At 52.3% G+C, this 27,251-nt stretch overlaps 1 protein-coding gene across 13 annotated transcripts in view; it reads right to left on the bottom strand.

The window, feature by feature from the left end:
• The window catches only part of CUX1 (cut like homeobox 1), a 376,259-nt gene that overhangs the window by 166,910 nt on the left and 182,098 nt on the right, over nt 1-27,251 (bottom strand). For 10 of the 13 annotated variants that reach the window (XM_045461928.1, XM_045461932.1, XM_045461926.1 and 7 more), the window contains one exon: nt 3,372-3,450. In XM_045461928.1, coding sequence (XP_045317884.1) covers nt 3,372-3,450 — 79 coding nt within the window. Of the gene's footprint in view, nt 1-295; nt 750-3,371; nt 3,451-27,251 lie in introns of those variants that run through there. The other 3 variants (XM_045461922.1, XM_045461921.1, XM_045461920.1) reach the window with 3 other exon arrangements.

Below are 27,251 nucleotides of genomic sequence, written 5' to 3'. Positions count from 1 at the left end.
GAGTGCTCTCCCTCAGTGAGAGTGCCGCTCTAGGGAGCACGGTTCAGCGTGAACAATTAAGAGACCGCAAAACCTCAGAAAACGTTCTGAAGAAACAATTTGACCCTTTCGTTTATTCCCTCAACCAATATTTGGGGAGTTTCTGCTACGTGGCAGGCACTGGGGTAGACACTAGGAAAATGAGGAGGGACAGAAGGGAAACCAGCAGAGCATCAAGTAGCTATAACAGGGGCCAACCCACAGGGCGCAGGGAGCGGGTGTGTGTGTGGGAGACAGAGGCACATCTAAGCCGGACCTGGGACGTCAGGCAATGGTGTCTCAAGTGAATCTGGAGGAGTAAGCGATCGGTCTGGCCTGCCTGCAGGGTGAAGACCAACCCCTCCTTGCAAGCTCAGAGACTCGCTTTGAGGCAGCGTAGACGCGAGGAGGGTGGCCTGAAGTACGAAATGGAGAGCAAAAGCTGGGGTGGAGAGACGTGGATGGAATCCAGAACATTCTGGAGACAGCATGGCCAGGGCTCGGTGACCCCGTGCTCCGGCGTGAGCAGCTGGGTGGAAGGTGGTACTGCTCGCTGAGAGAGGAAACGCAAGGAGGAGCCAGTTTGCTCCGGACACAGTGGGTGGTTTCGGGGTACCCGTATCATCCCAGTGGGGATGCGCAGGGGCTACCGGGTATTCAGGCTGAACCTCAGGAGTCGGGACTGAGACGAGGTTGAGCTTCAGGAGCCACCGGTGTGACCCCTGGTGGCTCTCGGACGACGGGCCCCTCGGGCCATGTAACACACTGCACCTGTGATACGCCAGGCTCTGCTCCAGGTGCTGGGCATAGAGCGACAACGCAAAGCTAAACTCACGGGGCCTTCCTTCCAATAGAGCCAACAGGTGAGAAACAAGGAAAAGACAGAAACAAGTAAGATTTCGGGCAGGGGGTCCGTGCGGGGCAGGGGGTGGTTCTGTCAGGCTTCCAGGCCAGCCTCCTTGGCCGGTGGGACCTTGGCTCCCCCTCTTCCTGGAGCCACCTGGTCGGCTCTTCCTGGGCTCCTGGAACTGGGCCACGTGACGCAGGGCCGAAATCCCCATCCCGCTATTCTCGGGAGCGTCCTTCACTTTTCTGACAGTGTAAGTTGCTGTTTCTTGCGACTACAACTCAACACGCCCCGCCAACGTTTCTGGGTTCAGCTGGATCGAAGCCTGAAGCGCACAGACAGTTAAGACACCCTGACTCCCCGCAACTGCGTGACTGTCAGTAAATGCAACGCTATTGACCAGGCCCTTCCTGGAAGCCTCAGCCGCAGGATTACTTCATCTGGGCAGTAAGCAGACTTCAACACACAGGTAGAATGCTCCAAGCTCCATTCCAAGGCACTTGTTAGAGCCATCAGGCCATGGCATTTGTAAAGGAAGAAATACCTGGGAGGGGGGCAAAAGGGATCGACGTGGCAGGTCGACGAACTTCAATGGACTTTTACTCTAACAGAAAACATCAAACGTCGTTTGCTCCTACCATCTGAAATTGAAACTGCCAAGCTGGGATTCTCTGGCCAAAAACGATCATTATGAAGAGTATCATCAATATGGGAAAAAATGCTTCTGGGACGGTAGTAAGCAAGAAAAGCAAAATATAAATACATGCCCATGTTACAATCAAAATTCTGTAAAAATTATCTATGTCTCTGCGTGAGTCCTCTTTCCCTTGCTCAGGCAAAGAGGAGTTTTGGTAATAAATAAATAAATAAAAATAAGAAATCTCTTCTTGGTTTATGGGAAATAAAGACAGAAAATAATTTCAGAAAGAGAAATCCAATAGACTGCCCAGTTGAGAAACTTCACTAAGGGAAAACTCAGGTACAAATGGACGTGTAAGAAAGAGAGTGTACGTTATTTAGAAAACAGTAGTGAAAGGCTCTCTGGGTCTCTGGCGAAGACAAAATAAGCCTGTCCCCTTTCAACTAAGTCACCAACACAAAACTTGCAAAAGAAAATGCAAACAGGCCCAACACGCGGCCGATTCCCGAGACGTAGTGCACGTAAGCCATCGAATGATCCAGTTACTGTGAAGGAGCCTCTTTGTGAGCCCCAGCCAGAGTCTTCAGGGAACCCCTAGGGGGATACAAACTCTTGCAGAAAATCAACAGGCTAGAATTTGGAACCTAGGGCTGGATGTGCTCCTAAGACCGTGAGAAGTTCAAAGAAAACCATTCTCATCACTAGGCTGTTCCCCACCTTATTCCATTTTCCAGATGAGGAAGCTGAGGTCCAGAGAAGAAAAAGAATGTGGCCAAGACCTCACAATAGGCCCTGGGAGGAGAATCTCTACCTCCCTCCTTTTTGTCCAAAGCGTCCAGAATGTTTTCCGCCACCTTTAGCTTGGTGTGGCCTCCATTAACCCCCACTCCCGGAGGGGACAGCAGAGCCAATGGTGAACCTGAACTGGAGTCCAAGTACAGACACCAAGGAGACATGCTTCTGCTCTGCCTTGTTAAAAGTGGCTCCAGTAATGCCAGCAATGTTCAAAGGATTGCTAGGAGCAAGTGAGCAACTCCAGTAGCTGGGGAGGGGAGGGTGGTGATAACTGGGCTTTCTTGGTCAAAAGAGGAGGACATTCAAACTGCTTTCCTAATTTTCTGATCTGAGCCTTCCCAGGACTGAGCTGGGACCCACGTGATCATGACCATCACTACCCCATGGGTTCCTGGTGAGGGCAACACCCAGAAAGAGAGGACGAGTGGGACCCATGGCTCAAGGTGCCCTAAAATCTGCCTCACTTTTCTAAAATAAGGAATGAAAAGCCATCGCTTCTCTGAATGCCCAGCAAGCATCATTAAAAATTTAACTCCTTAGTTTCTTTAAAGGAAAGAACCCACATATGTGGTCAACAGGCCACCCCTTGCCCTTGGCTATCACCCTTCAGTGAAAGACTTGCCCAGAGGCTGCGGATTCCCTGGATGACCTGGGAGGGAGGAAGCGTTCCAGGTGCCCCATTAGGGCCACTCCTGAAAGCGGAATCGGCCAGCCCAGAACCGTGAACGTTCACAATGTCTACGTAGCACACACATGGGTTCTATTTCTTCTCTGGGAATGTGTAGCCTTTTATACCAAAGAGAAAGGTAGCCCCACGGATTCGAGTCTCTGCATTTACAAAGGCATCAAAGGGAAGCTATCTGATTAACTTCAGCAAATATGCAGCTGATGTCCGTACCCAACCAAAGTCTGGGTTTTGGAGACTCCATAGTCCCAGAATTCCCTGTTTCCTGGGGGAGATGCCATCGCTGGTATAATTCCCTTAGAGAAGCTGAGAAGAGTGAGCCCAAGACCCACCACCTCGCCAACACACAGCGCCCACTGGTGGGCCGGGTGAGCGTAGGGGCTTACCTGGAACGTCAATCAATCTTTTGTAGACATTCAAGAAGGCTGCCTCAGCTTCTTTGCTTCTTTTACTCAGTGCATCAATCTGAAAGGCGATGGAAGAAGGAAAAGAAAAACAAAGAGCTTAAAATGTGTCAAGAGGTAATTTAGAAATCATCACACATCTAGTGAGTTCCCACGGCAAACAGAAGTCTGATTTGTTCACGAAAATGCCGGACAGCTGGGCCTTCCTCTCGGGGAAGATGGCTGCAAACACACGAAAGGGAGACCATCCACGTGGCCCGGTTGGCGAAGGGGACGAGGCAGGAGCGGTGCTGTGCAATTATGTGGCCATTTGTGACACTCGGTCCCACTGCCCAGCTGAGTGGGGACTCCCCACAGAGGAAGACGGTCCCTTTCCTTCCTCTGCCAGTGGTTACTGGGAGCCGACCGTAGGCGGACACCGTGTGGGAGGCGAGGGCAGAGTGACAGCTCCCAGCCACAGGAGCTGTGGTCCGGTAGGGGAAACAGGTGACTGAATCCCCGCCGGGAAAGCGCTGGGTAAGCAGAGGCATAGGGACACTGAGAAAGGGCCATCAAGCAGGAAAGCGAGTGACCATCCAAGAGTAGTTCACCAGATGGGAAGGAGAGAGACTGTGTGAAAAGGGAGGGACCTATTCAAACACCTGGAGCAAAACTCTTAAAATCTGGGGGTTCATACATCCTCCTTAGGAATTTAATGAGGGGTGCCTCACAATTCTTAGACATACTTCTGCCTAATTTTATGAGGGTGGCTCAGTCAGTTGAGCACCTGACTCTTGATTTCGGCTCAGGTCACGATCTCATGGCTTGTGGGATCGAGCCCCGCGTTGGGCTCTGCGCTGAGTGCGGAACCTGCTTGGGATTCTCTCTCTCTGCCCCTCCACCTACCGCCCACCCCCCGTCTCACATGAACACTCTCTCTCTCTCTCTCAAAGTAAATAAATACACTTTAAAAAGTAAAAGAATTCTATGAAAGCCAAGGACCCTCCTCCTAGAAACACACGCACACGTGGTTATGTGCTCTCCTTAGAGCGCTCGCATGTCCTCTTGTGTTGTGGCCCTGGAATCCAGATCAACAACCCACGGATGGGCTGTCACCACACCAGGGAACATGGGGGTCTGCTGGGGTGGGAACGTGGATACGTGGGTAACAGGAGTGGGCAGGTGAGCAGGTCAGATGGCGAAAGGCCAGCAGTGCACGTAGGAGTGACCATTCCGGGGTCTGTGCCCTCACCCAGTGAGCGATGGCAACCATAGGGATTGGGGAAAAGGGGCCAATCGGGGAGAATGGGGTCAAACCGAGTTGATACGAGGAGGCACAGAGGAGGCAGGCAAGTCAAGGACGGCGCCCAGGTTTCTAGCTTAGGCACCAGGCTAGTTTCTGTGACAGTGGCCAGCATCAGTTTGTCTCGTGACTTAACCCGGATGAGCCAGCAGAAAGTCTGTTCATCAAAGAAAGGGAATGCATGAAACTCCTAAATATGCCGGACACACATCCAGAGAGCCTCTGATTGCTGGATGAACTCAGTACGTTATTTTGCTCACAGAACACACTTGTTGAGACATCAGATCACTTTTTACACCTGAAGCATGCAGGATACTACACGCACGGGGTTCATATTGGCTCAGGAAAAGGACACTAAATTACATACTCCTTCTGTCCCCTCGCAGAATTATACCGTCTCCAGTGTTATTAAAGAGGCAAAAGGATGTGGCTTAATTACAGGGTCTCTCGTGGGAGCCAACCAACAATTTGTTCGGGCCGAGAGAGGCCACCTGAGGTAGGACTGGAAGATGCTGGGGAGCAGGACCCAAGGGCTGGCGGGGGACAGGTCTCCGGAAGCCCAATGCAGAGCAGGCACGCCAGCGGTTCCAGCTTCCAGCACGCTGTGCCCCCAAATTCCCGTTTGGAGTCAGCTGTCTGGAACTCAGACACACGTCCCCCCGTAAAACGAGAGTGGGATTTAGGTGCTGGGGAAGTGTCTGGAGAAACCCGAAGGACTACTTAAAAGTGACAAGATAGTTCTCTCTTTATTTTTAAATTTTTTTTTTTTCAACCTTTATTTATTTTTGGGACAGAGAGAGACAGAGCATGAACGGGGGAGGGGCAGAGAGAGAGGGAGACACAGAATCGGAAACAGGCTCCAGGCTCTGAGCCATCAGCCCAGAGCCCGACGCGGGGCTCGAACTCACAGACCGCGAGATCGCGACCTGGCTGAAGTCGGACGCCCAACCGACTGCGCCACCCAGGCGCCCCTCTCTCTTTATTTTTAAAATAAAACATTTCTCCCCCCTCCCGAGTGTTAGCAATTCATGCTCATTGAGTCATTAGAAAAATACCGAAAGAGAGAGAGAGAGAGGGAGAGAAATAAAAATCCGAATTCTGCCACTCTCTAGTAGAAGTCATCCCCTGGTCTCTAGTTCCCTTCAAAATTTTTTTTTCTAATTGAAAACAACATACAGTTGAATGAAATGTAGTCACAGAGGCAAATTATAGAGACCAGAAAGTAGACGAGTGGTTGTCTGGGGCCAGGGAGGATGGGGGGTTTGGAGAATGATGGCTTAGGGGTGCCGGGTTTCTTTTTGGGGTGATGAAATGCTCTACAGTTAATTGTGGAAATGGTTGCACATTGACTATATTGACTATATTCAAAGTCAATGGGCTGTGGACTTTAAATGAGTGAGTTATATGGCACGTGAATTATATCTCAATAAAGCTGTTAAAATATGTGTATTTGAAATTAAATCATACGTAAAATTTTACACTGTGCTTTCGTAACCTAAAAATCTTTTTCGATATCTATTGCAAGATTTGGAAAATGTGTTAACAGTACCGATTTCTTCTGTATCCGACTACTCCATACGTAGATGGTTTGAGGAAAAGTGGAGTTACCTCTTCAGATGTCTGCAACACTGCCTGTGCTCTGGATCTTTCTGTTCCCTCTGGGGAGCAACGTGCTCACGGGGAGCAGAGTTTCTGCCCAGAAAACAGGGCAGATGTCCTGCCTGTTCTTTGTACCTCTCGACACCAACAGAGGCTTCTCCGCCCAACTCAAGACGCACCTAGCGAGGATCCCTCGCTTTCCAGGTATTCTGACCAAGGGTACAAAGGGTAGCTGCCCCTGTGGTAGGCAAAGGATAGGATGTGGAAGGATCCTGAAATGTGGTCCTGTCTCTCCAACCTGGGTTGTTGATGGGGAGGGAGGTGGGAATGGGGTTGGTAATTTACACAGCAAACTTGGGGACTGTTATGGGTTGAACTGTGTCCCCTCAAAGATGTTGAAGTCCTGATTCCCAATACTTGTCAATGTGACCTTATTTGGAAATAAGGCCTTTGCAGGTGATCAAGGTAAGAGGAGGTTATTGGGGGGAAGCCTAATTCAATATGACCCTGTCATATAGACGGGGAGCTTAGGGCACAGAGACAAACATCCAGGGAGGACCCCATGTGGACACAAAGGCAGAGACCGGGGTGATAAACACTGAAGTCTGACAGAAAACCACCAGAAGCCAGGAGAGAGGCTGGGGACAGATTCTCCCTCATAGCCTCAGAAGGAACCCATACTGCCCACACCTTGATCTTGGCCTTCTAGTCCCCAGAAGCGTGAGTTGTTTAAACTGGTCAGTGTGGTACCTGCTCACGGCAGCTCCAGCAGATTAACACAGGGACCATGATTCTGAGCTCTCTTCCTGTGTGTCCCCTTTCCACAAATGCAAGAAAATTCAAAGCCCACCCTGGGAGAACGAGGTCAGGGCAATGAGCTTAATTAATTCATTAAGCAGCTGGACTGACTACAAGGCGATGAGCACTCCACACGTGGTTGAGTTTCTACTTGATGAGGGACCCTACCCAGCCCCTCCGTACGATCTCCGAACCCGGAAGAATGTGTTGGTTCTGGGAATGATGCTACTCTCTATTCTCATTCACTCTCTTGACGCCCGTATGGTCAGCACCCTCATCCACGACCAGCGCTGGAGTCTGCATTTCGGTCAATCCTCTGTCCCAGCTCCGTGGTGGGATTCCCCTCGCTGCGGCCAGGCACTTCCTCGTGCTTCTGCGTACTAGACTACCCCTTGCTCGCATCCCCGCTGCTGGAGACCTATCCACGCTTGGAGAGACGGCGGCTGCCGGGTTCCCGTGGCTGGCAGGGCTCTGAGTTTGGAGGGCGAAGGGGGGCCCCGGGGCTGGGCTGGGGGTGATGGCGCCCACCTGCCAGGACGGAGCGGGCAGATGAGCTCACGGGGGTAAGGAGGCTCAGTGCCTGGCCCGGGGAAGGGCTGGCTTTGTCACGTTCCAGAGCTTTCCTGGGGTATCCATGCAGTTACGGCCCGGGACGCGGGGCCATCTCCCTTTAGCATTCTGTGAGTGAGGCGGAGAGGGACAGTGTCGTCCTCGTCCCCAAACTGCTCCCCTCTCCACGCCTGTCTGCTGCAGGTGCTCAGGTGTGTGCACTGCCTGCCTTTGTGACCTTGAGCCAGGCCCTCAGCAGGCAGCCCCGAGGAGGTCTGATCAGGTCTTCCAGCAGATAACTGGAAGGAGGATCCAGGTCAGACACTCTGACTACGCAGTGTGCAGAGATAGCCTGAGGTAGAGTCTGCCTGCCATCCCCGCCCCCTCAAAGCCATTGTGAGCGAGGTCAAGGTCAGGGGTGGCGGAGCTGGGCCAGGTCTGGAGCAGCTCTGGTTGCACTCAAGCCCTGGCCCTGGGGAAAACCTGTTCGGCTCCAGGGATCAGCCTCACCTCCTGCCACGCCCGGTTACTCCCTGTTCCCTGAATACTCGAGCAATTTCCCCGCAGCCTGGAAGGCGCCTCCTTGGAATGTTCCTCTGATCCTCGAGGCTCCACTGACCCATCTCCCCGCTGCCTGTGGGACACACCCATCACCACATGGGATTGTCTGGAAGTTCCAGGACTGCGGATGAGGCTCCCTCTGGAGATCCTGGGTTCCTTGAGAGCCCGCACTATGCTTTTTGCCTCAACTGCCTTTCCTCCTGACTGGCGCACGGCAGGTGTCTGATATCTTCTTATTGTACGAGTGGCCACGTGCCTCAAGTGAGCACCAGCTTCACCTGCCGAAGTGAGCAGGCAGTTAGGGGATCCCGTTTTAAATCTACATGAAAATGCTTAGTAATGTAAAGAGTTCTTTGGAAAGTATGGTTCATGTGCTGATGTGACGACAGCCACTTGGCTGGGGCCCGCGCTCGAAGCCTCTCTCCCCACGGCAGCCGCCCGACAGCGCCCTCCTGCGGTGGGCCGTGCATCCTCAGCGGCAGGAAGCGGGGGGGGGGGGGGGGGGGGGGGGGGGCCGCTGCTCGGCAGGTCCCCGGACCCACCGGTTACCCCCTCAGCAACGACATGCTCACCGTGCGGACTTTGGCTTTTCTGTAATAAGAATTAAAGCTAAAGATACAAGTGTATTGGAAGGGAGCTTATTCTGAATCTGAAACAACCCATCCTTGCCTACAGTCATACGCACACTCAGGCCAGGTTGGGAGGGTTTTGGGGATCACCTGTGTGACCCCTGAAACCGGGAGGGGGTGAGCAGGTGCCTGGGCACAGGGGCGCCAGCAGAACCGCACTGTGGGGTTTTGGGGGTCGTGCGGGTTCTCGACTTGTTGCTGCCGTGACCGTCACCCTCCCTGTGTGACGGAGAGCAGGCCGCGGCAGTGGCAGCGTGCTTGTGGCGGGCGCTTTCCTGCCCCCCCTGACGTCAGGTTTGACCACGTGAGCTGCTCTGGCCGACGCAATACAAGTGACAGGGTCAGGCGCCATGCCCAAGTTTAAGATTAAAAAAGCAATCTAGTGGTTCAGCCACAGCACGGCACTCTTTTCTTCTGTCGTGAGGCCAGTGTGACCTGACAGGAGCCAGTTTTTCCACTGGGGTCTCCTAATGAGGACCACACACGGTCCGCGGGCCGGCAGTCGGCCCACGGCCCGTATTATATGGACCAGAAGCAATCTGTTGCCGTAGGCCACTGAGACTTGGGGTTGTTACTGTAGCACGATCTAGTCAAGCTGTCTGTTATCAGTCCCGGGGTGGTCACACTGCTAAGATAGCACAAAGTAAAAACAAGGACCAAATCCCCAATATCGTGAGGGCCAAAGGATATTTTATATTATTTTTACCGTGGGCAGGGCGGGGGAGGGTCGTATCAAAGTAGAAAGGGCACAGGACTTGAAACCACTAGACTGGATGGACGACAGGGCTCCGTTCGTGCATTTGGGAATGTTAAGCCAGCCACGTACCCTCTGCCTCTCTGCATTTTGTTTTCTATGCCTACGAGAAGGGAACGGCCGGAACGCCTGTCTTACAGGAGCCCTGGAGAATCAAATGAGACAGAAGATCTAACGGCGTGGAGCTCTTGGTGAGCTGGTTCTCAGGGCTGGGGATAATCACTGACCCGTGATGTACCTAGAAGGGGAATGAAACATCTTGCAAATATCATCTAAATTACGTGTCCGCTTTCAGAGGGTCAGTCGGAAGAGAATTTACACACTCAAGGCATCCGTTTTTGTACAAACCGCCACGCCACTTTTAAAAGAAGCAACCTGTTCCGACTGGCCCCTATGTGACACGCACAGGGTGCGCTCTCACTCTTAGGGGCATGCTGATGTCTTCAGGTGACGTTCCCTGCGGAAATCCCTCAGTCGCCTGTGACTTGGAACACTGACGGGTCTGAGGCGTTGGGGGCTGTTACTTGAATTTGCGATAGGATTCTCCTGTTTGCCGCTGGGGAAGGGAATGGGGGGTGGGGGGGAACGAGCACAGGCCTGAATTTTAACCGGAAGATGCTTTGCTTAGAGGTGGAAAAAGGACGGAACGGTGTAATATTTACAGATGTATAAATCCCCCTTGACGACCAGCCTTAACCATCAATCAAGTAACAAGTTCTGTTCGTTTGGCCTCAGAAATCGATCTCAGAACTATCTCCTTCCTGCCTTTGACGCTTCAGACTTAATTGACACCCCCCCCCCCCCCCCCGCCCCCATGACTTCCAGTTCGGATGCTGCAGACCCATGCCTGGCGGATCTCCAGAACTGTGGCCTGCCACGGAGTATGGTGTGTCCTTCTCAGGGCCCCTGGGTCCCTGTCCCAGAACCCAGAAAAAACACAGAGCCACTCTGCCCTGGTGGCTTCTCCTCACTCCCAGACTACAGTCCACACTCCTCAGGCTGAGGCCCCAAAGCCCTTCCCAGGGCGGCCCGTGCTTCACCCTGCTGACTTCACCTCCCACGAAGTCCCAGCACTGACCAGGCTTCTCCACACCAAGCCCCGGTCCCCTCGACACGCCACGCCCCTCCAGGCCTCTAGGTCTTTGTACACTAGGTCCTCTGGCTGGAATGCTCTTCACCTATGGGGGAGTCCAGCTCTCTTTCTCGAGCCAGTCTCAGTGACGCCTCCTTTGCGGTGTCCTCCTGATTTCCCGGGCGCCACTGGTCACTCGGTCCCTGTGCCACCTGGGCTCTTTGCAAATCCCTCTCTGCACACTTCCCACACCATGTGATGATGACTCACGTCCACGAGCTTCCTCCCCACCACCCTGTGGTCTATCCCAGGCCAGGGGCAGGGGCACAGGCGCCTTCCTCTCTTTACCCCAGCGCCCGGGTCCCAACGGATGCGGGAGGCTGCCTGGGGAGCATCTGTGAATGGATGCGGGTAGGTTCCAGGCAGAAACGGCTGATGGGCTAAGGGACTCCTCGTAATGCACTGCTGCATCCTGCGGCATTGGTAACCGTAGCATCAGACTGGAGGAGGCGGCTTCCTATAATTAAGAGCTTCAGGGGGGCTTTTACCGTGCCCCATTTAGTCTAGTCTAAAAAGCGGGAAGCCATGAGAGCCCAGTTCGGGCCTAGTTTAGGGAAGCGCTAACTTCCTTGTCGGAACAAGGCAGCCCTGGGGAAGTGGCAGCAGCGGAGGAAAGTGGTGGGGCGGGGGTGGGGGGTGTGGGGGGCGGTTGGGGTAAATAACCAGGTGATGAAATCACCAGGTGATGTCGTCTCTAAAACGGGAGAAAATAAGACCTCTTCGTAGGTTTTAGGTAAACAGTAACAAGGAATGTGCCCGTAACTGGGCCGAGCACTTGGGAGGCGCAGGATACCCTCGCTGTTATTATGACAGCGCGCACCCTGCTTGTACACTGGTGGCCTCGGTCTGGGTGCCACACCTGTCGCACGCCGCGCTCAGAGACAAGGAAGCCATTCCTCGGTGCGGTGAGCAGGTTGCTGCGGGCGCCTGGCCCTGCCCCGCTGGGCTGCCACCCCCCACGGGCCACACGCGGGTACCCCGTCACGCCAGCCGTGAGGCCCAGGTACAGACAACGGTGTGGGCTTTTTACAAGGGCCTAGGGATCACCAAAAACATACGAGACGGAAGGACTGGTCCTCGTGCTCCCCCAGTGTTGTGTTTCCTGAAATGCAAAGGCTCATCTTTCCAGGGTGCCGCCCGGGGCCCTGCCAGGCACAGGTGGTAGGTACGGTGGTGGCACACAGGGCTGAGGGCCTGGGTATGGCGTGGGAAGAAGAAGGGTGAGTCCCGGCCCCAGCACTAACACAGGTGTGCTACCTCAGCCACCGAATTAACCTCTGTGCCTCAGTTTCCTTGTCTGCAAAGTGGGGAGAATCAGCCTTGGTTGCTGTGAATGGTGATGCGGTTGCCAGATCGGTAACGCCGCTTCTCAGATGCGGAAACCGACCAAGTCTGGAGCCAGGCCCCTAAAGGACGCCACTAAGCATATGACGACACCCAGCACAGCACCCTGGGGCTTGCACGGGGCCCGGGGCCGTGCAGTCAGTGCAAAGAAACGTGCGCTTTGAAGGAACAGAGACGCCGGTCTGAGGTCGGCCCTAGCGCGTGCTTGCCGGATGGTCTGGAGTGGGGGTTACTTAAACTACGCCTTGGTCTCTTCATCTGTCTAGTGAATAACCTGCTCCTTGCTGGGCTGTGAAAATCAACTATGAGAATCTCCCATATCAAGCAGCCGGCAGAATCTGGAGTGTACAGAATCTGAGAAAACATTGGTGACTTTCTAGAAAAAGTCCAAATGCAGCATTCTCTTGCCACCACGCCACAGGCCGTCTTCCTCTGTTTCAAGTCTTGGGGGACGGAGACGCTTAAACAACACCTACGATGCCGTGGCGGCAATGGCACGCCCACAAACACCCCCTAGCCTGCACCCTGGGAATTCCCAAGCTAATGAGTTAGGAATAAACACGGGCCATTCACAGAATCTTCGGATCGATGTGCCCTGCTGGCCTTTAGGCCGACAAGGACCAGCAAGAGCTTCAGGGACGAGAACAGTTCTGTCTCGCTCTCCGTCTTTTGATTGGAGGAGTCACGTGGAATAACCGGAAGTCAACGGAGAATGACCCAGATCCTGTCCAAAAGAGATGCGGGCGTGGCCCCAGCTTTGGAGTTCTCGTTTGAAATGAACACGGCCACGTAAAAGGAAGGTATACGTTTTGTAAAGCAAGATCACAGCGGCAGAGAGCATATTTGCTGTGAGCCACGTGGGAGACACGAGAGGACCCCGGGGCGGAGGGAGCCCCTCTTCTGGCGCCCAGGCTGCCTTTGGAGCAACGTGGAAGGAGGAGAGACTGGGAACGCGCCCACGTGGGAGCCCAGCTGCCCACCTGCCCCCCGCCAGCCCAGCAGCCATCACCAGCTTTCTTTGTCAAGGTCACATTCCTTCATGACCTCCAACTCGCAGACAGACACCAGTGAGGAAGCATCACATCCGGGATACTCCGCGTGGCAGGGAATTAATTATAGGAAACGCCTTCTCCAGTCTGTTACTGCAAAGTTACCAAGTGGACAAGATTCGCTGGAAATCCCCACACGGCTGGAAGCGGGATGGACAAATCCCACAGGACGCTTTCAGTTAGGAAGCAATCCAGCGTAGACGTGGGTAACACCACGCAGTTGCTTCCTACATAACCGATGGAATATTCTGTAACCACCCGCCTCCCGCCTGGCCCAAGTCTCTAAGAGAAGGCAACCGGAGAGGCCCGGAGAAGATCGTGTCACGAAGGACAGGTGGGGAAATAAAGGTGTGGGGCCACAGGGAAGGGATCTGTGGCAGAGAACAGCAGGACAATTACGGCAGAGACGATGAAAGCAGTAACCGGCAGTTAGTCCTCTCTTTCCTTTACCGTTTGCCACGCACATCTGACCTTCCGGCTGTCAGCACGCTCTGAAGGGCTGCTGTGGGCAAGGACGATGAGCTGTCTTCTCTCCCCCGACTGCAAAACCAGGCCCAACAGGTAGAGGCTACGAGGCAGGGTCGCAGCTTCCCAGCAGGAAAGCCTCTGCCAAGAGCAGGGCGCCCCTGAGGTGGACCGTCTGGCTGCCCGAATTCCTTCCTGGTTTGTTCAGCCCTTCACTTGGGCAACAGGGTCATTTAAGCGGTGGCTGACGTGTGCCTGGCGTTGTGCTAGCCTATCCTCTGGGGGCTCAGCCGACCCCCGCCCAAACCTCACAGATAAATCACAGTGGGGCCGTGGAGGGGGCCGAATGCCTACCCGAGGTTTTCTTCCTTTTCTTTTCCTACGTGACGCTTTTCAAACACAGTTTTTATGAACAGGATATATATGTATAGAGAAAAAAAAAATCTTAAAGATATAAAAACACATATAGTGTTCAGCAAGGTTCCACAATACAAGATCAATACACAAAAATCGATGGTCTTTCTATCCACTAGCCATAAACCATCTCAAAGTGAGATTTTAAAATGTCCACGGACTGGGAGACTTAATATTGTTAAGATGGCAAAAGTCCCAAATTCGATCTACAGATTTGGCGCAATGCCTGTCAAAACCCCAGCCAGCTTCGTGGCAGAAACTGGCAAGATGATCCTTAAGATTCGTATTGAAATGCAAGGGGTCCGGGGGCGCCTGAGTGGCTCAGTCGGTTAAGCGGCCAACTTCGGTTCAGGTCACGATCTCCCGGTCTGTGAGTTTGAGCCCCGCGTCGGGCTCTGTGCTGACAGCTCAGAGCCTGGAACCTGTTTCAGATTCTGTGTCTCCCTGTCTCTGACCCTCCCCCATTCATGCTCTGTTCTCTCTCTGTCTCAAAAATAAATAAACGTTAAAAAAAAAAAAAAAAAAAAAGAAATGCAAGGGGTCTAAAACAGCCGAAACATTCTCAAGAAAGAAAACCAAAGGTGGGGGAACTCACACTTATCAATCTCAAAACTCACCGCGAAGCTACATTAATCAAGAATGTGTGGTACTGGCGGGCGCGTGGGTGGCTCGGTCGGTTAAGCGCGCGACTTCGGCTCAGGTCCTGATCTTGCGGTCCATGAGTTCGAGACCATATCTGGCTCTCTGCTGACAGCTCAGAGCCTGGAGCCTGCTTTGGATTCTGTCTCCCTCTCTGCCCCTCCCCCCACTCATGCTGCTTCTCTCTCTCTCTCTCTCTCTCTCTCTCTCTCAAAAGTGAATACACATTAAAAAAAAAAAAAAGAATGTGTGGTATTGGCATAAGGGCAGACATGCCATTAGATCAGTGGAACAGAATTGAGAGTCTGGAAATAACCTTTCACATTGTAGTTAACTGAGTTTTGACAAGGGTGAAAAGACAATTCAGTGGGGAAAGAATTTTTGACAGACAACGCAGAGATACACTGAATATCCACACGCCAAACAAGGAAGCCGGACCCCTACTTCACACCGTACGTGGAAATTAACTCAAAATGTATCAGACACCAAAATATAAGAGCTAAAACTGCAAAACCCTTATAAGGAAACACCACTGTAAACCTTTGTGGCTTTCAGTACAATACCAAAAGCATAAACAACAAAAGAAAAACAGGTAAATTGGATTTCATCACATTTAAAACTTGTGTGCTTCAAAGGACGCTATCAGGAAAACGAAAGAACCCACAGATTGGGATCCCAGAACATTTTTGCAAATCACGTATCTGACGAGGGATTAGTATAGAGAATAAATAAAGACCTCTTACAACTCAACAAAGAGACAAACTACTGAATTTAAAGATAGACAAAAGATCCGAATAGACATTTCTCCAAAGAAGATATGCAAATGGCCAATAAGCACATGAAAAGATGCTCAACGTCCGTAGTTATTAGGGAAATGCAAATCAAAACCCCTAATCAATGAGATACCGCTTCATATCCACTAGGCTATAGAGGTAAGTGTTAGAGAGGATGGAGAGAAACTGGAACCCTCATACACCAGCGATGGAAATGTAAAATGAGGCACTTTGGAAAACACCCTGGCAATTCGTCAAACAGCTGAACACAGAGTTACCATATTATACAGCAATTCCACTCCTGGGTACATATCCAAGAGAAAGGAAACCGTGAATCTGTGCAAAAAACTTGCGTATGAATGTTCACACCAGCATACTCACAACAGCCAAAAGGCGTCAGAAACCCAAATGGCCATCACATCAACCGACAATGGATTAAAAAAACATGGCGTATCGATACGATGGATTATTATTCAGCCATTAAAAGGAATGAAGCACTGACACAGGATACGACACGGATAAATCTTGAAACCGTGATGCTGGGTGAAAGGAGTCAGTCACAAAAGACCACACAGTGGACGATTTCATTTAAGTGAAATGTTGAGGGGGGTCAACCCCTGCAGAGACAGAAAGGCAGTCAATTCGTGGTTGCCTGGGTGGGGGGAGGATGGGGAGTGTAAATGGGTATAGGGTTTCTTTTCTCGGGTGATGGAAATGTTCTGGAATCAGGCGGTGGTGATGGCGGCACAACTTGGAGAATGTCCTAACCACCATTTAATTTCAAAAAGAAAATAAAAATAGAAACGACAGAAAGTGTTAAGAATGCAGTGAAAAGTAGGTCTCCTTCCCATGCACATCCACCTTCACCCAGCTGCCTGGCTGACAGGCCGAGACCATCTTGTGCATCTTTCCAGAAATATTTTACGCATTTACAAGCATCTGTATACACACGTCGTCGTCCCTTTCAAAAAAAGGCAAACGGTAGGATGTTACAGATCCTGTTCTGTACCTCGTGTTGTGAACACTTACGGAAGAGAAGAGTGAACTTCCTCGTGGTGGGAGGGCCGGGGCTTAGTGGGGAAGGGGAGCCTGCACAGAGACAGGGTGTGCTGCCTTCCAGAAAAGTCGGGGTGCTGCTGTGCCCGTAGCCAGGGCAGCTGGGAGGCAGGGCCTGGGGGCTAAGCCAGGGCCCCCGGTTTTATGCTGTAAGGTTGGGGACGGCAATCAGGAGGTGACCCCAAGTGATCACTCTGGATGGGAAGGCAGCTCTGAGGGAAAGAGAAGAAGGAAGCTGTGTGTCGAGAAGGAGGCAGCCGAAGAGGGGGCGCCTGGGTGGCTCAGCTGGTTCAGTGAGTTCGAACCACCTGTGTATGAACCACCCGCGTCGGGCTTTGCTCTCACAGCACGGAGCCTGCTTGGGATTCCATCTCCCTCTCTCTCTTCCCCTTCTCTGCTCAGTCTCCTCTGTCTCATAGACAGACAGACAGACAGATACACAGATAGACAGACAGCCAAAATGAACGAATGAACAAACAAGTGCAGTGGGGGAGGCCGGATTCCCAGGGTCTCTTGGCAGAAGTGGGTCTCTCAGAGATCTGTGGCCAGGGTGACTGGCGGCTGGCTGAGGACATGCTCTCTCCTTCCACTCCCTCCTCTCTCCAAGGGCTGCGCTCAGAGTCCGCAGGCTTCAGCGGAACGTCTTCTCCAGGTTACTCTCCCTTCCCACTAGGGGGCTCAGCTAGCGTGAGCTTCCGGGTGGGCCCGACTCGACTCTTACCCCCTTCTCCTGCCACTCTGGGTCCTCACGATGGCAGCGGATGAGGCCGAGGAACAGCCAGGAGGGGAGCTGGGCGGTCACTGGGCTACTTGGCCGGGTTGCCTTTTCCTGGCTGGCAACTTGGAAGGCTCTGGAAGTTGTAGTTACATGAAACAATGGTCCGTGCCCCCTTCCGTGGCGGTGAGAGGAATGCGTATCTGCCTGAGTCCAAACACCTGGGTTCCAACCTATAACCCTGCTCAGGCCACTCGCGACCCCGACGGTTGTTGTGACGCTTGTCTGTGCACGTGGCTAACAAGCGTGTGGCTGATAGTCACCGCAGGGGTGGGCTCCCGCCATCCGGGAATACTTGCTAGAGATGGTATTTAGTGACATGCAGGTGGCACATGGCTGGCCACAACGAGGCTCCAGGGAGCCACAGATCCCAGGACAGGTGGGACCAAGAGACGGTGACAGGGGAGGCGTCAAGGGCATGGAGCTGGGGGCGAGGGGTGGGGCACAGACCTCACTCCCGGGAACCTACTCTGCTCCTCAAGTTCACGGCCATCCTCCCGTCCTGTCGCTCTGGTTGGCGATAACGTCGCTAAGCACAAGGTCGTGGGTAAGGCTGTGTGAGATCGCGGAAATGGGAGCTTACAGACGTAAAATGCTGTGCAAATGATTCCCAGCGAAGGGAGCAGTGGCACGACTGTAATAGACCGAGGGAGAGATGGCATGTAGGCAAACTCGTCTGAGCTCTCAGCCAGTATCAGCATCTCTCAGCCCTCCGGGGGCCCCGCACACACCTTCGCAGTCCTCCTTTGGACCATCTGGTCCTTGGTGTCAGTTTCATTTAAGAAATTACTGCATTAAATTGATGGAACATGAGTAAAACCTAATTAACATCCAGATTGAGTTTTTCCAAGGAAGAGAGCTCTGCAGAAAATAAAATACCCTAATAATTTAAATTCCACAGTATTCAAATAAATACTATATGACTATTACAAGTTGGATAACTTTAGTCCAGAAAAAATAAATTAGACAAATACTACTTCTAATCATCATTTGAAGCTATTTCCCCCAATCCTTCATGTTTATCACATGAGGAAAGAGAGGCAGTGGGAGGGCCACTGACATGGTGAAAGTCAAGGTCATGGTAAGTCAGGCCTCAAACCCAGGCCTTGTAACTCTGGGCCCTTATCTTCATATCACAGCTGCCTCTTGGTATCACATGGTTCCCCGCAAAGTTCTGGAAGTGTAAGCAGACAGAATGGGGTCTCTTTTATGGACAGAGAATACTTCTGATTTATACACTGGGGGTGTTAACTCTCCATCTCTCCATCCATCCATCCACTTACTCATCCATCCATCTACCCACCCATCCGTCCATCCACTTGCTCATCTATACATCCAACTCACACATCCACCCATGTATCTACCCACCCATCTATCCATCCACCCACCCACCCATCCATCCATCCACTTGCTCATCCATCCATCCATCCATCCATCCTTCCATCCATCCATCCACACACTCATCCATCCATCCATCCACCCACTTGTTCGCCCATCCATCCATCCATCCATCCATCCATCCATCCATCCACACACTCATCCATCCATCCATCAATCCACCCATCCACTTGCTCATCTATATATCCAACTCACGCATCCACCCATGTATCTACCCACCCATCCATCCATCCATCCACTTGCTCATCCATCCATCCACCCACCCATCCATTCACCCACCCCCACCCATCCCTCATTTACTATCTGCCATCTGAGGACACAGATCCTGCTCAGCTATTAAGCACCATGAAAGCAGCTTAATTACCTACAACTAGAGACCACAGTCTAGGTCAGGTCCAGACTGGCACAGAGTAGGTGTTCAGTAAATACTAACTGAATGAAAGAATAAATTAGTAAACCCTGACCTCTGGAAGCTTAGTCTGGAAGGAGAGACTAATATAAAGAGTGTGACATGAGTCAGTGACCAGGGTCATCTCCCGGCTGCGAAGAGAGTGGTGGAGCAGCCGAGGAGGTGGCCTCTGCCAAGGTGACCCCCACTCAGCTGGCAACACAATCACTCTGGTGGCTCCATCAGCAGGGGCTCCCTGACACAGAGCCTGTCTCCCCAGCTGTTGAGGAGCAGAAGGGCAGTGGGCGAGTCCTGGGGCTCCCTCTGGGTACAGCACATGGGACCTCGAATTCCTGACCTGTGACCCTCTGGTCTCTAGAGGCTCTGGAGCCAACACAGCATTTTCCTCTCTTATTCTAGAGCTCTTTGCCTCCTTGCTCCATGTCAACTCAGTTCATCTGAGTTCAACCAGTGCTTCCTGGGGCCCCGCCGCGTGCCAGGCTCGGGGAGACCGGAATCTCCATGTCCTTCTCCGGGAGCAGGGTCTGCCGGTGAACCCTGCAGGGGGACCCCGAGTTCGGGGCGGGGGGGGAACTGCCTTGGGGCCTCCGGCAGAGGCAGATGAGAGCCGAGGAGGGCCCACCGCACGCGGGTCCACGCTGGAAACATCCAAGAGCTCTACTGACGGTTACCGAGAGGATGTTAAAAATAATTATCCACTGAAAATATTAGATTTGCTCTGGATTGTTCATTACATACAATGGCTTAATAGGACTTTTATTGAATAGCTGCAGAGCTCTGGGCCGAAATCAATTTGCCATACACTCGGAGTTTTGATGTATGCTGTTGACTTCCACAACGCAGAGCAATTTGTAATAGCTTTGGCTCACTGTTGTTTTCAAAGCTCCTGCTACATCACAAGCATTTATGTCTGACCACAAAATTACATTTATTCAACAGAAAGCAGCTCCGGGTCTTTAAGAGGTTAACTTCTGGAGTGCTTGGCTGCGGTCCAGCCCCGTTGGAGGGGCGGCCCCGGCGCAGAGGCCCACGCGGTGGCGGCAGCGCCGGGCGGGCGGCCGTGATTAATGGACTGCTGAGTGCGCCCCTTTCCACATGCACACGGCTCGCTCCCCTGCTTCCATAGATCACGGGCTTAGCCTCAACATATCTGACTGAAATTGAATTTGGCTTCTCTCTCAACCGTTCATTTCCTATGTTAGGCAAGGTTATATCCTTTTCTGCATGAGCAGAAGCAAACCAGCTGCAGCTTCGGAGGGGAAAATGTGTTTTCAATTAGGAAGCTGGCCTGAATATTGAACCACAGCCCTACCGCTCCCCTAATTGAGCCGTCACGGAGGGAGCCTCCAGGAAGACACCGTGTGCACCCGGTCTTCGGACCGCGCCGTGAGGTCATTAAAACGCTGTCGCCGTCACCACCGTGGCCACAACTACCAACGCACGTGAAAAGGCCTACAAGTCCGACGATGGCCGTGTGGGGTGAGAAACAAGGTCCCCACGGGGAAAGCGGACAGCCGGCGCCTGCCAGTGTCCTCGGGGGTGCCCGGTCTGTTCCACGCTCACCTGTCCGGGACACGGGGTCCCAACTCACAGATGGCCCTGCCGTCTCCCCGGGGGGAGAAGCGGCCTTGCTGCTCCTGTGGGTCACTCAGGAACCTGGCAGGGAGCCTGGCACACAGCACTCGAGGAGTACTCAGTAACAGGGGAAGGACGGCTCGGTAAGGCCAGGAAGAGGGTATGAAGTCGAAGAGAAGGAAAAAGCTAGAAGCTCAGGCTGGGGCGGCAGGAAGAGGAACGAAGGAGGCAGACGCTCAGGTCCTTAAGGAGGGACATGGTGTTTCTAGGTGAGGAACGGCGGAAGGTTCCAATAGCCGAGGCCGTGACTTTAGGAGAAGGTCAGGGGCGGGAAACCACAGGGGCATGCTCAGGGACAGTCGATGGACCAGTCTGGCTGGAGCAGAAGCCACGGACCGAAAGCCCGGAAAGACTGCAAGCTGAACCACGGAGCCCCCTCCCCGCCAGTCTCAGGTGCTCGAGCGGGCAGCGCCATAGAGCGTAACCTGGAGAGGAGGCACCCGCGCAGGGAACCCAGCCCAGTGGGCAGCCATGCAGGAGAACCACGCGTGGACTCTGTCCAATTCCAGCTTCTCGGGCCCTGCCCCGGGCAGCTGAACCAGAACCTCGGTGGGAGGAGCCCGGGGAGCAGAATTTCTGGGAACACGTGGGTGATTCTCATGCAGCCCTGTTGGCCCCTCTGAGGACCCACCTGAGGAACCAGAGTCCGGTCCAACTTTCTGACACAGTCCCGCCCATGGCACTCAGCGCAGCCCTCGCTAAGTGTAGGCGTGACGGGGACCCGAAGGATGAATGGGTAAGAGCTGACCGCCTCCCTGACCTTGGTCCTCTGGCCCTGTTTGAACACTCTTAGCGACAGGAAACTCACTACCTTAGAGGACAGCTCATTCCATTTCTGAGCGGCTCTAACTGCTGACAAATGTCCTCTTCTATTCTGCTGATGACGGTCAACCCAAGGGTTAGTCCGCTGAGTCATACTGGACTTCAGAGCTACGGGGCTTCTCGCCGACCATCTCGCTCACCCGCTCATTTTACAGATGAGCGAAGTCAGGCGGAAGGAGGCCTGAGCTGCCCGAGGTTACCGGAGAGTGAGCGGCAGTGCCCGGGGCCAACTCCCAGGTCCTTCCAAGTCCCTGGGAAATGTTCTTTGGAATAAAGTCCTTGGACGTTCTGGCTTTATTTAGACATGGCCTTTAGATCTAAAAGCTTAAGTATGTAACAGGGCCACAGACATGGGCTACAGAACATCCTCAAAACTCTTAGTTCCTCTTAACGAATTCATAGAATATTTACCCACCGTTAATCCATTTCAGCTACTGGTGGATGGCAAATGGTTCCCAAGGGTGTTCGGGGGCCTCCGAGTGCTCTGGCCTTCCTCCCTCCCTCGTCCCCTCAGCCTTCCGGGCACCGGGAGCACCGCCCCTGCTCGGCCTGCTCTGCCTCACGCTCCTTCCCCAGCCCCAAGCTCGTCACCATCTGACATCACTCCTCGTCTTTATTACGCTTCCCTTCCCCGGAACGTGGGCTTCAAGGTAGCAGGGGCTTTGTCAACTGTATCCAGGGTTATATCCTTGGCTCCCGGTTGGCCCCGAGCTGTACATACTCAGAGAGTTTCACCGCATGAAGAAATAAACAGGTATCAGAGAGGCGGTGTGGAGTTTCACACGGCCTGGCCGCGGCTCTGAGTACTGTCGGTAGGTCACGCACACAGTGGGCCTTCGGGAGGACGGCAAGTTTCAAAAGATGACTTTGGCCGTCCGTGTGGGCCATGGAGCAGGGGACACAGGCGTGAAGCCCCCGTCTTCAGTTAACCAGGGCCCCCCACTCCTCCCAGGAGTACAGATCAAGTTGTGGCAAAGCGTCTGCACGCGGGGGTATTTACATACGTGTGAGACACAGCACGGCGGGCAGAATCCACACAGGAGGGGCTGGTCAGAAGAGGGGGGCCGGAGGGATACTTGCAAAGCACGTTACGCGGCACCAACGCCTGAGGTTCTTATCAAAGACCGGGGAGGGTGACTGAGATGATGGAGGGCAGGTGCCCCCTCCCTGTTCCCCGAGCAGTATCGGACGGTACCAACGTGGGTCTCAGCCCTGCCGTGACCACCCGTGCGACTCTGGGTGGGTACTTTTCCTCTCTGGGCGTAGCTTTGCCATCTGTGAAATAAGGATAGTGCTGCCCCCTGGCCCTCACCCATCTAGTGGACACCTACTGCATGCTCGCTAGGGCCAGGCAGTGGGTCTACAAGGCCACGCAGACACAGAAAGTCTGGAGAGAGTGGTGGACACAGACAAACCCACAAAGACAATGAGAAAAGCACTCCGGACAAAGGGACCAGGTGCTACAAGAGGAAGAGTTAGAACACCGTGGTTTGGACTGGCAGGCAGGGACCTCTTGATGGCATGACACCTGAAGAAAGCACCAAAAAGTGAGTAAGACGGGGCTGGGCGGAGGGCAGGACGTAGCCAGGCCAGGCACCCTGAAGGCTGAGGTCGGGGTTCCGTGCTTGCCTCGAGGGCAGTGGAGCCACAGAAGGGCAGTAAGCAGGAAGGGACCCGCTCCTGGCTGATGCGTGGAGCTAAGGTGGGGGTGGAGCGGGCAGGGGCCGGAACAGAGAACAGGGGTCTCAGTGGCAAACGATGGCTTTGGACGCGCTGTGGGGAGTAGGGATGGTAAGATGTGGGCAGATGAGGACGGCGGGAGGAAGGATGGCGAGTGGGGTGGACGGGAGGGAGCGGGTGTCCTAGATTTCCAGCCGAGGCTGCCGAGCGGACTGCGGAGCCATTGCTGAGAAGGGAAAGGAGGCAGCCGGAGACCCCCGCAGGTATGGGAGCTGGAGACGGGAGGGCTGTGGGCGAAGAGTCCTTTCCGGTGGAATACCTAAGGGGTAATATGCAAGAGGCAGTCTCGTGAGCCTGGAACACAAAGGAGAAGACCGAGTTAGAGACAGACGTGTGAGTTTCCAGCAGACGGGTCCCGGGAGATCGCACAGCACAGGACGCCGTCATTCAGAGGTCTGAATGCAGAGGAGCTGCCCAAGAAGACTAAAAATCAATAGGCAGAGAAGTAGACGGAAAGTCTGGAAGGCATGATATCGTGGGATGTCAAAAGGGAACACATGGAGAGGAGCTGCCGGGAGGCCTGAATGTCCCTGACATGAGAGAGCCGAGGACCACAGGGGTCAAGGGAGAGGGGGCAGACGGCCAGACCGGGGTGGGTCCGAGAGTAATGGGCACACGGGGGTGGAGACAGCTCTCTGGAGAAGCCCGGCCAACAAGGCTGGGAGACACGGGCGCCAGGAGTTGGTTAAGCGTCTGACTCTCGATTTCGGCTCTGGTCGTGATGTCACGGTTTGTGAGCGTTTGAGCCCCGCGCCGGCCTTCGCACTAACAGTGCGGAGCCTGCTTGAGATGCTCCCTCTCTCTGTGCCCCAGCCCCACTCGCACTCTCTCTGTCTCTCTCAATATAAATAAACTTTAAAAGAAAATTAAAAGAAAAAAAAAAGAAGGCGGCAGCTTGGGGACAAGGGAGGCACTTGCCCACTCACTCTGTCTCAAGATGGAACATACCAGTGCTTACAGAATGCAGATGAGCAGAGACTGAAGACCCAGGACAGGGGTCCCCGCAGGGCTGTGGCTCCTGTGAGGGCAAGAGAGGAGGGTTCCAGAGCCCACGTGGAGGGACCGGTATTTGAGGAAGGGGCAGAGCCTTGCCAGTGCCGTGTAGACGGTGTGAGCACGTGCTTGGAAAGCACTTAGCACACAGCACTTGACTTGCTTGGTGTCCCACAAACGTCATGGCGAACACCATTCACAACTGTGCTTCCCCCCCTGGCCCTCCCAGGTGCACGGCCTCCCCAGAAGCACCCACTTGCCGGGAGAGGAAAATTCGTCTTGGACAAAATGCAAAGGGGAGGGAAGATACTTGGTTCCTCCCGTGCAAAACTGTAACCACGCAGCCACCGCCTTCTAAGGGCGATTATTTCTTCTCCAAAGAAACAGCTCATGCTTACAAAAGAATACATCGGGTATAATTAACGAAACGAGCACCTGGGAGCAGGGACGCTTCCGTGACCTTTGAAACTTCGCCTGTGCCTCGCTATGATAACCTCTATTCTGAATTTCCTGTTTAGCTCTTCCTTTACGGTTTCACTGTATCATAAAGGGACACACGTACCCCTGAACGACGTCGGCGCGGTAGTGCGCGTTTTCACGTCGTTAACTTTCTCTTGCTACGCTGTATTCCATCGTATGAATGTACCGCGTTTGACGTGCTCCTTTCTACTGCTGATGGAAAGTGGGCTGTGTCGGCTTGCTTACTCATTTCCAACACTCCTGAACGTGCTTCCTGGGGCCCACGTTTCAGCTTATTTAGGACATATTCTTAGGAGTGGAACTGCTGTGTCAAGGTGAACGTGCTTCTTAAGCTTTAGTATCTGATGCCAGACTGGTCTCCAGAATGGCTACACAATTTACAGTCCTATCTTGAGTTTTGGAGTTTGGCCAACCTGGCAGATAGGAGGAAGCTGCGATGAAATCATTTGAATTTGCGTTTTTCTGCTCATAAGGCTGGGTATCTTTTCATATACTTAGTGACCATTCTGATTTTCCCCTCTGAGGATGCCGTTCGTGGCTTTTGTCCCCCTTTCCTATGTCTTTTTCTTATTAACGGGCCAAATTTTAAAATATTTTCTGAATATTAATCCTTTGTTACCTAAGTGTGTGGCAACTGTCTCCTCCTGGTTTGTGACTCGCGGCCAAAGATCCCTCCCCTCTCTCCCCACCCATGACCTATTCACAGTCTGGCCCTGGGGAGCACTGTTCATGTCAGAGACATTCGGTCTTTACGTTAAGTCTGAATCTTTATTACAAGTTTCCAACAGATACTGTAAAATGTCTTCAGAAAGGTGGAGCATTTTCCTACACAGTCTGTGGGTTCGAGCCCCCATCCGGCTCTGTGCTGACAGCTCAGAGCCTGGAGCCTGCTTCAGATTCTGTGTCTCCTTCTCTCTCTGCTCCTCCCCCACCTTCTCTCAAAAATAAACAAACATTAAGAAAAACAAAAACAAAAAAACTTACACGTTAAAATGTTAATGCGGTTAAATGTAACAATTTCTTCCTTTACGGTTTCTTATTTAAGAAATCCTCCCCAACCCCAAGTCATCATTATCTATATTTTCTTCTAAAAGGCTTCAAGTGTTGCCTTAAGTCTTCACCTGTAGTTTGTGTTTGCGTATGGTGTGAGGTATGGATCTCACTCAATTGCAAAAAGGGAACCAATTATTGGGGGAACCATTACTGAGAAATCCACCCTTACCTCACCGATCTACAGTCCCATCTCTGCAATACTCGTGGCTTCTATGGGTGCAGATGTCAGTTCCTGATCTTTTATTTTGTCCCATTACTGTATTTATATTTATCCCTGTGCCAATCACTGTAGCTTTTCATCATCATCTGGCAGGGCAAAGCCTCCATTTTGCTCTGCTCTTTTTTAAATGTTTATTGATTTTTGAGAGACAGAGAAGGAGGGGGGCAGGGAGACAGGGAGGATCTCTGCGGGAGAGGATCTGAAGCAGGCTCCATGCTGACGGTAGAGTCCGATGCTGGGCTCGAGCTCACAAACCATGAGATCACGACCTGAGCTGAAACATCAGGTGCTTAAACGACTGAGCCACCAAGGTGTCCCATCTTGTTCGTATTTAATACGACCTTCACCATTACTGACCACTTGTTCTTGCTTTCTCACTTCTGGAATCAGTTTTTCAAGTTTTCTGAAAAGTACTATTGGAATTTTGATTGGAATGACAATGACTCCCTCTAATCGACTTGAGGGAAATTGATTATCTTTAATAACAGTGGGAATTTCTATCCTTGGAATACTTTCTCTCTCTCTCTCCATTTAAGTCCTCTTTAATGTCTTTCATGTTAAATAAATGATCTACTTTTCTCCAGGAAGAGTTAGTTCCTATGCATGATTATCTTTACTTCTAGGTAGGCTTTATTTTTTGTTGCTAACTCTAGTTGTGTCGTTTCTCACTTTGCTGTCCATGTAGAAGTATGTCATTTCTTTTGCATATTGATTTTGTATCTAGCAACCTTGTTTAATAATTGAGGCTCACTTGGAAAATGACAGTTTTGTTCCTTCTCTGACAATACTTGATCTCTTTCTTGCCTACCATGCTAGCTAAGACTTCCAGGACAATGTTAAATAAAAGCAGTAATAGTACACATTCTTTTCTTGCTCCTGATTTTTAAGGGATCTTTTTTAATATCACAGAACATAATGATCGACATAGGCTTTTGGCAAATACTTTTCCCCAGATTAAAGACATTCTCCTCTATATCAGTTGGCTGGTAGTTTTGTTTTGTTTTGTTTTGTTTTGAAATCATGAATGGATGCTGAATTTTATCAAATTCTTTTCCTAGAACTATTATGATAATTTTTTCTTTAATCTGCTAATGACATTAATATACACTAATACATTTTTCTAATGTTAAACCAAACGGTATTCTTGACATACATGGAACTTGATGGATTCCATTTGTGAATACTCTTTTAAGGACTTCTGGATATCTATTCATGAATACGACTGACTTTGAATTTTCTTTTCTCGTACTATTCTTTACCGGTTTGGGTATCAAGGTGACACTAGCTTCGCAA

The sequence above is a fragment of the Leopardus geoffroyi genome, chromosome E3 (assembly GCF_018350155.1).
Source record: "Leopardus geoffroyi isolate Oge1 chromosome E3, O.geoffroyi_Oge1_pat1.0, whole genome shotgun sequence".
Taxonomy (NCBI): Eukaryota; Metazoa; Chordata; class Mammalia; order Carnivora; family Felidae; genus Leopardus; species Leopardus geoffroyi.
This window is presented reverse-complemented; position numbering and strand designations above follow the sequence as displayed.